Consider the following 11,879-nt stretch of genomic DNA (forward strand, 5'->3'; position numbering starts at 1 on the left):
CCTACTTGCTTACCTACTCACTTACGTACTTACCTACTTACTCACCTACTTACTTACTTGCTTATTTACTGACTTACTTATCTACTTATGTATCTGCCTACTTACTTACTTACTTACTTACCTACTTACCTACCTACCCACTTACTTATCTACCTACTTACTTACTTACTTACATACTTACTTACTTACTTACTTTCTTTCTTTCTTAGCTACTTACCTTCTCGCTTACCTACTCATCTACCTACTTACCTACTTACTTACCTACTTACCTACTAACTTATCTAGTTATTTACTTACTTACCTACTCACCTACTTACCTACTTTCTTACTAACCTATTACTCACTTACTGCCTATTTACTTACTTCGTTTCTTTCTTCCTTCATTACATACTTACTTACTAACCTACTTACTCACTTACTGTCTATCTACTTACTTCCTTCCTTTCTTCCTTCATTACATACTTACTTACTAACCTACTTACTCACTTACTGTCTATCTACTTACTTCCTTCCTTTCTTCCTTCATTACATACTTACTTGCCTACTTATCTGCTTACTTACTTACTTACTTACTTACTTACTTACTTACTTACTTACTTAGCTACTTACTTTCTTACTCACTTGACCCTGTGTATCTATGTCGTCTCCCCTCTGTGGTTCTGGCTGTTTCCTCCTACTTTTCCATTGTCTGGGTTTCATCTGGAGGACGTGCTGGTGCTAACACAAAATAGGCTGGTGTTTGGATCCAGTCTGACATGGATCCAGTCTGAAAACATTGAACTACGTTTTCAACTTGAACTAAACATTGAACTGAACTAAGTAAGGAAATACACACCAAAAAAAAGATCTCTCTCTCACTGTCTTCTGTCAATTCAATCCAATCAATGCAATGGGCTTTGTGTTGCTAAATCCTCCAAACTACATTATATTACATCAGTTAGTATGTGATATTGACAAATACTTATACTAATTGCACATATTATAAACAAAAATTATAGAAACAAAGTGAACAAGAATACAATACAAGAATAAATCACAAGCAAATTTAATTGTTGACCTCCCCTCCTACACACTGCCTTAGTATATCAGGCGTAGTGGTTGCGTGGCTCCGTGGGGTTGCTGGGGTCGGGGTTAAACTAATTGCCTCAGAGACTTATTTGATTTTGCCCAAAACAATGGGCGTTTGGACAAGGGCTTCCTGTTGTGTTTCCCTTCATTAGACCCGTGAAGACCTCCAGTGATTCTAACAATGTCGGCTGACATGTTCAGAGAATAAAACAGCAAAGCGGTCAAAATAACTGCAAGTGAACGGCAAAGTATGCGCCACAAACTCCTACTCAAAAGAAAAAGAGCACAATCACTTAAAATGAATTGGACAGGTTGATTTACCACAATGTCGTCTAACAAGATATAGAAATAATAATTGCTTCAGCCGTCTAGCCATTTTCCCTAATAAATTCTGAAAGAGTTTGGGACGAAATAATGGTTTTGATAAGCATCGCTCAGAAGAAATAACAGAGGATTAATAAGTGCTGACACTATGAAGCCTCACCCTCAAACTGAGACCAAACAAAAATCCAGTTCCGCCGTTGTACTACGGATACTTTGTTAAAGCCCAAATATCTGAGGGTTGCTTGAGGACTTCAATGAAAGCGGTGATGGAGAATCATGAATCATTCTCCCGTCGCTCCCCTTTAGTTAAATTATTTTTATTTTGCAGTAACCGCCCCAACCAACCCCCAGCATTGATAAAGTGATCTTACTCCATCTCATGAAATTTAACTGGTTTATTAAAGGGTTTTTCATTTTCTCCAGGGGAGGCTGCATGTCCAACCCAGGGGGTCTGGGTTTTCCTGGGCCCCCCAAGGTTCCCAAAGTCCAGGGTTTTTTGTTTTTTTTTCGTTTTTGTTTTTTTTCAATAATATAAATATATGAAATAATAACATCCCAAGCGGTGCATATCACCTTATTACCAGCGAATGAATGTGTTCTTTTATGTTCTTTTATTAGTCCGCGGAATTCAGCCCACAAATCCCATGATCACCCGCATTCAAAGCGGAGCGCGCCTGTGCGCTCACCGCCTCTCGGGGCCGCGCGCCGCAGCAGTCAGTGCGCGGCCCCGAGAGGCAGAGCGCACCGCGGCAGCCGGTCCGAGCGTCTGGACGCCTCTCCCCGAAATGGGTCTGGAAAAGGAGAAATCGGACATTAGTATCTTGATGAATGACGACGAGTTCAACAGATCCATAGAGCCGATGCTGTCGAAGAAGAAAGGGAAGCTCCACACCGAGCCTCCCGACAGAGATCCCAACGATATCAACGCGCACGTAAAGGTAGAAAAGCCAAATGAAATGAAACGATGTCGTTAGATAAAAATGTATGTATGTATGTATGTACTATGTATGTATGTATGTATGCATGCATGTATGTCTACATTCACAAACAAATGTCACATGTTTGGGACGGTGCGTATTCCCACTGGAAAGTAAATGTTAAAGATACCAGACGTGGGAGAAGGACTCGGACGTTTGACTGAAGTGAAAGTACAAATACTCTGAGAAAATTACTCTCGAAATAGGGAAAGTACCATATTGGCATTTCTTATTCAGTACTTGCGTATATATTTACTTGAAGTATTATAAAGTTCAAATACTTGTCATCTAGTGCCATGTTGTACTTTTAACAGAAACTGTACAGAACCTTTTTTTTTATCTCATGTATATACTGATTTGGCTTGCTGTTGATATATATGGATATCTATCTATGTTTTACATTTGGAAAGAAGTCAATAATAATTATAATCAATTATAATAACAATAATAATAATAATAATAATAATAATAATAATAATAATAATAATAATAAAATATTACGTAAAATTTTAGTACTGTAGAGTAAAAGTCATTAGTCATCGGAAATGGAATACACTTAAGTGAGTACAGAAACTTGAAAAATTTACTTAAGTACATAAACAAAGTTGGGGTACTTAAGTACACTAAAAAAGTTAGTGTAATGAATGGACTAAGTTACTTTCCACCACTTTAAGTCTTTCCTGTGAGTAAAATCAACTCATCATCTCTAGAGCGACTCCAAAGAGCCCCCGGGCCATTGTTTGTGTCACTGTCCCAGTCATTATTTGGGTCACTTGTGTTGATGGTTCCCGGGCCCTTCCCCCGACCAACCTCGGTGTTCTCCCGCAGGTCGGCTTCGAGGATGTCATCGCAGAGCCCAGCTCCGCGCACAGCTTCGACAAGGTCTGGATCGGAAGCCACGCTGTGTTCGAGCTGGCCAAGTACATCTTCTACCGCCTGCTGACCACGCTGCTGGCCGTGCCCATGGCCTTCCTGCTGGGGCTGCTGTTTGGGGTGATCAGCTGCATCCACATCTGGTACGGACACGTTCCGCTCGGCTCGTCTGTAGAGAGCTGCCTGACGCCTTTAGGGGTGCAAATGCTTTTGTCACGCCGGCACTACCGTGTATGGCCAAATTTGTACCCAATGTATGCCGCTTCTGTACCGGCGAGTTACAAATTTGTTATCAGAAAGAAAATTACAAACAAGGACCCATGCCAAGGGTCAAATGAGCGTGTCTTAGATTAGTGATCCTCAACATTTTACCACACCCCCAATTTCATATGCATTCGGCCACGGACCCTATTTGATAGGATGCTGTCTCCAGGATCCCAATCTGAGAAGATTTCTATCGTTAGATGTGATGTAGTCCAAACTTCCACACCTCTATAACAGCAAAAGTAGGATCAAAATAGTCATCGTTGCAACTTTGGTGGTGAAGTTTAACCACTAATCATTTGGCTGGGGACACCCCCGGAACCTCTTTGAGGACCTCTGGGGGTCCCCAGACGACCACATTGAGTAATCACTGCCTCAGAGGGTACTATGACAAGCCATTGTAGCCCGAAAGGTAACTCTGTACTGGTGTTGTTGCAACCCTCGGCCCGATGCCAAATGTTCCACCGCTTCCATTGCTGGATATTTGTTCGGCTCCTTTATTGACACAAGGCTTATCCACACGGCGTACGTCAACCGTGCAGCGCCGAAAAAGTGTTTTCATTGTTGTTATCATTTTATTTGGACTATTACGTCATATCCGTTTCACCGTGCGGAGTTGCATCAAGTTGGACCAGGTGTTTCCAGGTTCTCCAGGCAGATCGGACAATGTGTACATTCACACACACACACACAAAGACGCACACACACACACAGACACACACACACACACACACACACAAACACACACACACATGCAAACACACACACACAGACACACACACACACAGCGCTAAAACAGCCAGTTTATGATCACCCGCTGAAACAACATGAGGTTTGTACCCAAAAAGGGAGCACGCCATGGAAAGTTTGGCCAAACATAGAGTTTCCCCAGCAGTGGAAAAAAAAAAGCCCCCATTGCCATCGCCAGATAGTTGGCATTCTCTCTGGACTCTGGAGCTCAGGCCTGCTTTCGGACCAGAGTGGTACATTCTCAAAAGTACATAGAGAAGAACCTTAACGTCCTGTGACCTCTAGAGCTGCAGCCCCGCGGCTGTCGAGCTCAGCCTCGACCTCGCGGTCGATCGCCTCAACGGGACTGTACGGAGGAGGAAGGCACCTGGACACACACCGGAGGAATCCATCAAGTGGAGTGTGTGGAGGGGTGGGGGGGGGGGGGCTGCGTAGAAAATAAATGGACTCCTAGCGACGCATTGTGCTGCGTGGAATGTCGGGAAGAGAGATCACACGCAGCTCCGACAATAGGGGCGGTCCATCAGACCTGCACAGCATTCCGCCCGGGTCTGGTCAGATCCGTTGTTTGAAAAAGAGTTTAAGTTCACGTTACCCTCACTTCTAGATGAATCGTGAGAGGTCATTTGATTTGGTAGAGCAGTGCTTCTTCACCTTATTATCACATCAAGGACCCTTTGCCGGAGACCCCCTGGAACTTCTCGAAGGGCCCCTGGGAGGTCCCCAGACCCCAGGTTGAACACCGCTGCTCTAGTGTGCCCGCACAGGGGGAACGGTTCCCCTTTAATTAACAAGGCGACTTCCCCTTTAAGCTCCGTACCTCACAAACAGGTTTGTTCGGTTCACGCTGGGAGAGCAGCGCAGTGTTTTGGCCCAATTCATTTGCGGAAAACTTTGAGTGATTTTTGGGTTCGGGTTTAATTCCGCAACAGGTATCGTTCAGAGTTGATTTGTGCCTTGCACCTCGTGCGATAAATGCTCAAAAATACTTTTTGGAGCACTTTCTCGAAACAGACAACAAGAGCAAAATGGCAGGTAATGACGAAAAGGGTGTCAATTATAACAGATAGATGAAGGTGACAAAACAAAGAGAGCTACAGACAACAGCAACAGTGAAATGAAACAATAGACAAAACAAAGACGAGTGTCAGTGCTGCAGGTACGGGGATGTGGAATTTGTTTCGGAAGAATGTACCACTCTGCTCTGAAGCAAGAGGCTTGAACTCCAGAGCTGTGGCACCGCCAAACCGACGTGTTGAATTTACCGAAAGATCCAAGTGTTTTAACAAAAATTGTACACACCAATCCACCAGGTCGCGAGGTCAGTTATAAAAACAACGTTGGACGGTCGGATCAACTCTGAGAAAAAACAACGAACCGTCACGTTCTGACACGAAGGCGGCTGCGAACGCATTGAACCCCATTTGTCCTTGTGGTTTGGTTTGTCGACATCCCAAATCGATCACCTCGTGGATCATGTCTTAAACTCTCAATCTCCAAAACGGAGAACGTTTTGACTGAGCAGACTCTCTCCAATGGGCCCGGAGGCGAAGCCTTACATGCGAGTGCAAATGTTTTGTATCCAAATACCTTCGGGGGCCCGTTCGGACGGACTGAGGAGTCACGGTAGCTCCCGGTGCCGCAGCAGTTGCGACAAGTTGAGGGACGACTGCGGTGCTTTTGAACTTTAAGGCGGAAAATCCCGGGGGGGCGGGGGGTTGCGAAAGTCAAATTCCCGGAAAATTAGCGTCGACCCAGAGGTCCGGCTGAAGCATGAAATCCGCCGGATCGGTGCAGGGCTGGAGCAAGAACACGGCATGACTTTGGCGTTCCCAGCCTGGCATTTTCCGTCATTTTCAATCGTTGGGAGTGCTGGGCATGGGGGGGGGGGCGTGTCTTTGAAACCGATCCAGCGTTGAGGGAACAGCTCCAGCCGATGTCGCGCACCGAGCCGCAGTATGTGGCCCAACGGGGGCAGTTTGGGCCACCATCGCCCCGTTTGTCATACACGCCGCAGCTCGACTCCCAATAATTGACAGATGAGCTGGACAGAGGACCCAACAAACAGTGCGCTGCCGTTCGCGACGCGTGGTGACCTTTGACCCGTTTCCCCGCAGGATGGTGATGCCGCTGGTCCAGAGCCTCATGATGGTCCTGCCCTCGGTCAAGGTGGTGTGGAGGAGCCTGACCGACATGTTCGTGGCTCCGTGCTTCCAGAGCGTCGGCAAGAGCCTCTCGTCGGTCCACGTCAAGACCATCGAGAACTGACGACCTCCCGCTCGCCCTCGCTCTCTCTCTCTATCTCTCTCTCTCTCTGTCGCTCTCTCTCTCTCTCAGATTTCGGCACAGTAATATATGTCACAATCCCCCCATGGTTGGCTTTCTCCTGTGTGAATCTGCGAACGAATCTGGTCTGAAGTCATGGGGCTTGTCGCGTAACATTTCGGCAAATGCTCTTTTAACAGTCGATCCACTCGTGACAACTTTTATACTTAATAAAACAAGATACAGAACATGTCTAGAGGGATGTAAACAACCGCGATAAAACTTAAAAAAAAACAAAAAACCCTTTGGCATCTTATGAGGCGCTTGTGTGCACCGCCAAGCACGCCAGGGATTTTACTGTCCGTGACCAAACGATAAATTTGAATCATTCCGTTACTTTGTGGGACGGGTTGGAAGCGGCGGAACGGGGTTTTGCTGTTGAGGCGCCGCCTGTTTCGAGACGTCATATTTCTCCGGGGTTTTTTTAATTTTTATTTTTTTTATTTTTATTTTTTATTAATCGTTGTATATATTTCCATTGCATTCAGCTTGAGGTTGAATGAATTCAGAGAAACATAATGTTAGATGCTAAGATGCAGCTTATTGCACACCTTTACAGATATCTTTGATTAAAACAAGGTATATCTTTGCTGTGTTGACCTCGCCCGTGCATTGAAAATAGAATCGGGTGGGGGTTTTTTTTTTACGCGACGCCAACGGTAATGAAAGAAGCTATCACAGTTGGATTTATTTTTTAGGAACGTGTCATTTAATGAATTCCTCATGAGTTTGTCTGAATATTGGCCTTTTAATTTATTATGTATGTAGTATCACCAGGTGTAGCTGGTTTAAAAAAAAAAAACGAAAACCTGGCAACACCTATTTAATGGTCATCTGAGTCGCTGTATGATATTGACATTACATCCTTTGTGTTTCGTAGGGTTGGGGGTCGGGTTTTGTTTCAAATTAAAGCTCGGTACATGTCGATATTTTTATAGTAAAGTTTGGACTGTAATTGTGCGTCCCACCTTTTGTGGAAGCGAGTCGGTTGGTTTGGGTGCCCTTGAAACCACGGCATGGCAGGGGGTTCACCAAAGGATTTTCAAAAAGAAAGAGTCCCAGCACTGCACGCGCCACGGGATTCTGCGGGATGGTAGGAGCCGAGAGTTTAAACGTAAGACAATATCAAAAACAAAACCCGGGAACAAAGCCCGGGAGCGCGCTCTCCGCGACCCTTTGGGACCGGAAAATTTTATTGTGATTCTCTTTTGAACGCGGGAAATTTGTCTGGGATTCAGAAATGCGAGTGAAAGTCCTCTGGTGTGAACGAGATTCTCACAGACCGTTTCACCCTCGACCCTCTTTGGTGGGGGGGGGGCTTGGATCCAGTGAAGGGCAGGCTCTGGAATGAATGAATTGTCACCAATAATGTTTTGAGTTTCCACAGCACTGCTTGCTGTCAGGCTGCTACCCTTTAAAACCGAATAAAAACCCACAAACCGCTGACTGTCGGCTACGTGCCTTTTTTGTTTCTTTCTTTTTTGCTCCAGCGCCGCCGGCGGCTCTTCTTGATCCTGCCGAGGCTGGACTGCGGCCCAGCCCCGTGTGCGCCCTCGGTATAGGTGTAGATGTTGTGCAAGAGAGCAGGTGTGCCGGCCACGCCTTTATGTCTTCACGTATCACGGAAGATCGCTAAGCAACCACCGGACAAACAAATCGTTAAAACAAGTCCCCTTGGGTGCGTTGCCGGGGGGGAGAGAAAGAAAAAGAAAAAGAAAAGCGGCTCCACTTCATTATGAGTACGATGTCATCTTGCAACACTTTTAAAATAACTTTATTTCATAAATAAAAGACTTGTACCTTGATATGACAAATAAAAGGTGCAGTGATTGGCTCTTATAATAAGGTGTCTCAAATTCATCTCACTAATCCTAAAATGTTATTGGATCAAATGGAACCGAAATAAATATGTTTTTCTTCAAAAACGAACTACCTGTCCATCTGTCCGTCTATCCGTCTATCTATCTATCTATTTATCTATCTATCTATCTGTCTGTCTGTCTGTCTGTCTGTCTGTCTGTCTGTCTTTCTGTCTGTCTGTCTGTCTATCTATCTGTCTGTCTGTCTTTCTTTCTGTCCATCTGTCCATCTATCCGTCTATCTATCTATCTGTCTATCTATCTATCTGTCTGTCTGTCTGTCTGTCTGTCTGTCTGGCTGGCTGGCTGTCTTTCTGTCTGTCTGCCTGTCTGTCTGTCTGCCTGTCTTTCTGTCTGTCTGGCTGTCTGTCTATCTATCTATCTATCTGTCTGTCTGTCTGTCTGTCTGTCTGTCTGTCTGTCTGTCTGTCTGTCTGTCTATCTATCTATCTAGGTCTTGTAAAATCTTGTAAATCACTGAGGTTTAGCTGCGATTGCATAAGACACTTTCCAATACAAAGAAGCGCTGTGGGTCCATGGAAAATGACTGGGGGCTTGGCTTCCAGCCCGACAGGTCGGCACAGCGTCCTCCCTGCTGCGCTCAGCGGAACTCCTCTCCAGAATCGCCCGTCACCCACTGCGCTCTACCTGTTTGTGCCTGTTCTGCTCTTCAGCTTGCCTTGGGATTCGTTTTATTCCTGTGCCAGGAATCTTGATTGATCCTTTGATTGTCCTGCTGCTCATAGGGATTATATGAATGGGTCGGATCTCACGTTGTGGAATCGTTTCATCCAGTCTGCTCTAGTGTCTGGAGAGCGGCGGACGGCCTCGCCAGTGTGCAAATAAACAACGAATTAATGGTGTGGATTTCTCTGATCCGCAGTCTTATGATGTATAGTTTTGTGTAGGCTACCTTTTATTTCTACAGTCAATCAAGGCCTCCGTTATTTATGTATGAATCTAAATCTACATGTGCATCAATTATTAATTACTAAAAGTTTGTAAATTTGCAAATAAATAATTTTCTTAGAAGTGCTATTTGTCCTCACATTCTATCTGGCCGTCTACCTCACGTCAAAATAATACATGACTAGTGATGCAGTAGAATATACAGAATATACCCAACTTGTCTCTGGTCATTTACAGTATACCCTCCTATCAATACAGGACGGTACATCACCCTCCTTCTCTCCTTCTTAATTCTATAGATCCAGATATTACGGGCCATGCAGCATACTGACAACCAAGCCCTTGGACATCGTCAACTGCCCAAACTCCTCATTTCTAGAAAACCTGTTCTGGAGATAAAAGCTAACCTGCATATATTTTAACAGTGTCACGCTAACATGCTGACGGCTCTGATTGTAAACGTCAACCGGCGGTTCCCACGGCTCCCGTTCTTCCAAACACTCGTAACCGGCTCCATCATACGGAGTCATTTGAGACACGGCCTGGAGGATGTTCTCACAATGCCAATCATTTCTTCGTCTGTGATAACTCTGGGCTCTCAACGGTTTGTTTGACTCAACCTATGAAAATTCATGTTGATAACCTTTTCAGTGGATTCAGTCAGTTTCTGTTACACACATTTTACACAGAAAGCATGAACAGGCCTATTGAACGCATAATATCATATCCATGTAAAAGCAATATAAAACACATCAAATTTAGGGATGAATTCTAAACTGGACATTAACTAATGTCGGGATCAGACGACACAAATTCAGTCGGATTTTGACACAATTTTGTCGTCGCTGAAATTCCAAGCGTCGGCCCGAATATGAACGTCGGCTACGACGAACGGGCGTCAGTGTGATTGTGTCAGTTGCGCCTGCCACACGCCATCTAAGTGGCGCTTTCAGGGCTCTCCGACATAGTGACGCAGGCAGACATGTTGCAAACACACCCGTTCATTGTGGAGAGTGGGCGAGATGTAACAAGCCGGGAGCAGATGGACACATGTCATGACAGAGGTTGTCCATACGTGTGGGGATGGATGATTTACTCGTTGATTGTTCTGACGAGCAACAGGCGTACAGCCACCCTTGATTACTGATTCGTTGGGGTGCCGTGGGGCGTAATCAGTAATCCAATGAAGGTCTGGAATGTCAGAATTTCTCGTATTTTCCTGCCTAGTTTGACAACTCCTACAACATGTTCCTTGACGTTGACCAATAGCACGATAGAGTGTCCGCCGGTGCACATACTGTATGTAAACATGGCGAAGAGAAAGAAGGATGCTGCTGTTGCTGCTGCCAGGTGGAACAACGAAACCGAGGAAGGTTTCCTCGAGGGAGTGCCACGACTTCTCGGAACACAAGACCGCCAGCGCCACACGTAGCGCTTCTGCAGCCATGATGGACCATTTCTTGAACCTTCCGCCCGACGACCAATGAGCTTTCGCAACGTCGTGGAAGGGAACATATGCGATGATTGCTTGAGGTCCTACTTGCAGTGTTGCCAGTCTCCTGGCCAAATCACGGCAAGGATTATAGCACTATGATCGCCTCTGACGTGGTGCCCATCGTGAAAGACAAAAATATTGTGTGGTCTGATCCCGGCGTGGCTAACTGTAACTTTGGCTTGAACATGGGTGGAGGGATGGAGGTAAGATTATGCCACCCCAAGACCCCAATCTGAGAAGATTTTAATTGTTCTATATAAGTTATTCCAAACTTCCATACCTGACTATATAGTATGATTAAAGGGGTGGCAGTGAAACCATGATCAATGCTGGCATTATTGTACATTATCTCATGTTGAATTTGACTATTGCTGGGGAACCCCACCTTAACCACTTGAAGGACCTCCGGGGGGGTCCCCCGACCCCATGTTGAGAACCACTAGAATATGCGACCTGAATTCTCGAGCCACCAGTGAATTTAAACAGGTTTGTGTTATCTGGTTCTGTGTTTTGGTGACACACCCTCACTGACACTGACGGTCAGCGCTTTGACGCACGGTGCGCAGACCCACAGAGGCTTATCTTCCCAAATGTTTCCACTTGCCCCCGCGTTGGGCAACATCGCGTCATTTCTCCAACCACTCGTGCCCCAGTGTGCCCTGAGTGACAGGTTAATAGTGGGTTTTACGGCTTTCAGCCACGACGCCGCTTCTCTCCACGCAGGTGACTCTGCGGGGCGGAGGCGCTCCCGGATCGCAGCGCGCACGGGGAGTCCCGTGTCTCTCCAAGTCATTACATGCTTGTCACGTACAGGAGAAAAGGGAGGAATCAGGTCATTGCAGGAGTTTTGGGAAGAGCTCCTCGTCACTAGTCCCTACACCTCCCTCTTGGCGTTTTATATTCCTTCTTGTCTCTGCGCCACGCTGGTTGCTCCAAATTCCGTCCAGCATGACAGAAGGACTGAAGGACGGAGACAAGGAAGAGGTACACTTCTCATCTTCTCAACTTTTCATCTTTCCAGACGTTTTCCAGTAG

At 45.7% G+C, this 11,879-nt stretch overlaps 2 protein-coding genes across 2 annotated transcripts in view; both read left to right on the forward strand.

Annotated features, from left to right (window-relative positions):
- The first annotated feature begins 2,100 nt into the window (after positions 1–2,100).
- Positions 2,101–8,025, forward strand: cav2 (caveolin 2). Its single transcript, XM_080002629.1, has 3 exons — positions 2,101–2,330; positions 3,198–3,385; positions 6,374–8,025. Exons 1-3 carry the CDS (start codon positions 2,178–2,180, stop codon positions 6,522–6,524), a joined length of 492 nt encoding a protein of 163 aa, XP_079858755.1. The 5' UTR covers positions 2,101–2,177; the 3' UTR covers positions 6,525–8,025.
- A 3,565-nt stretch (positions 8,026–11,590) lies between these two features.
- Positions 11,591–11,879, forward strand: part of cav1 (caveolin 1) — a 7,067-nt gene continuing 6,778 nt past the window's right edge. Inside the window, exon 1 of the mRNA XM_080002162.1 lies at positions 11,591–11,828. Within this exon, the coding sequence (XP_079858288.1) occupies positions 11,793–11,828 (36 nt within the window). The 5' untranslated portion in view covers positions 11,591–11,792. The remainder of the gene's footprint in view (positions 11,829–11,879) is intronic.

This window comes from Zeus faber (assembly GCF_960531495.2).
Source record: "Zeus faber genome assembly, chromosome: 6".
Taxonomy (NCBI): domain Eukaryota; kingdom Metazoa; phylum Chordata; class Actinopteri; order Zeiformes; family Zeidae; genus Zeus; species Zeus faber.

What these genes read in the sequence shown, in the direction of transcription:
- cav2 (XM_080002629.1), top strand. Translation starts at nt 2,178, where the DNA reads ATGGGTCTGGAAAAGGAGAAATCGGACATTAGTATCTTGATGAATGAC. An exon ending in ATATCAACGCGCACGTAAAG is followed by an intron (nt 2,331 to 3,197) that starts GTAGAAAAGCCA and finishes GTTCTCCCGCAG; the next exon opens with GTCGGCTTCGAGGATGTCAT. An exon ending in ATCAGCTGCATCCACATCTG is followed by an intron (nt 3,386 to 6,373) that starts GTACGGACACGT and finishes GTTTCCCCGCAG; the next exon opens with GATGGTGATGCCGCTGGTCC.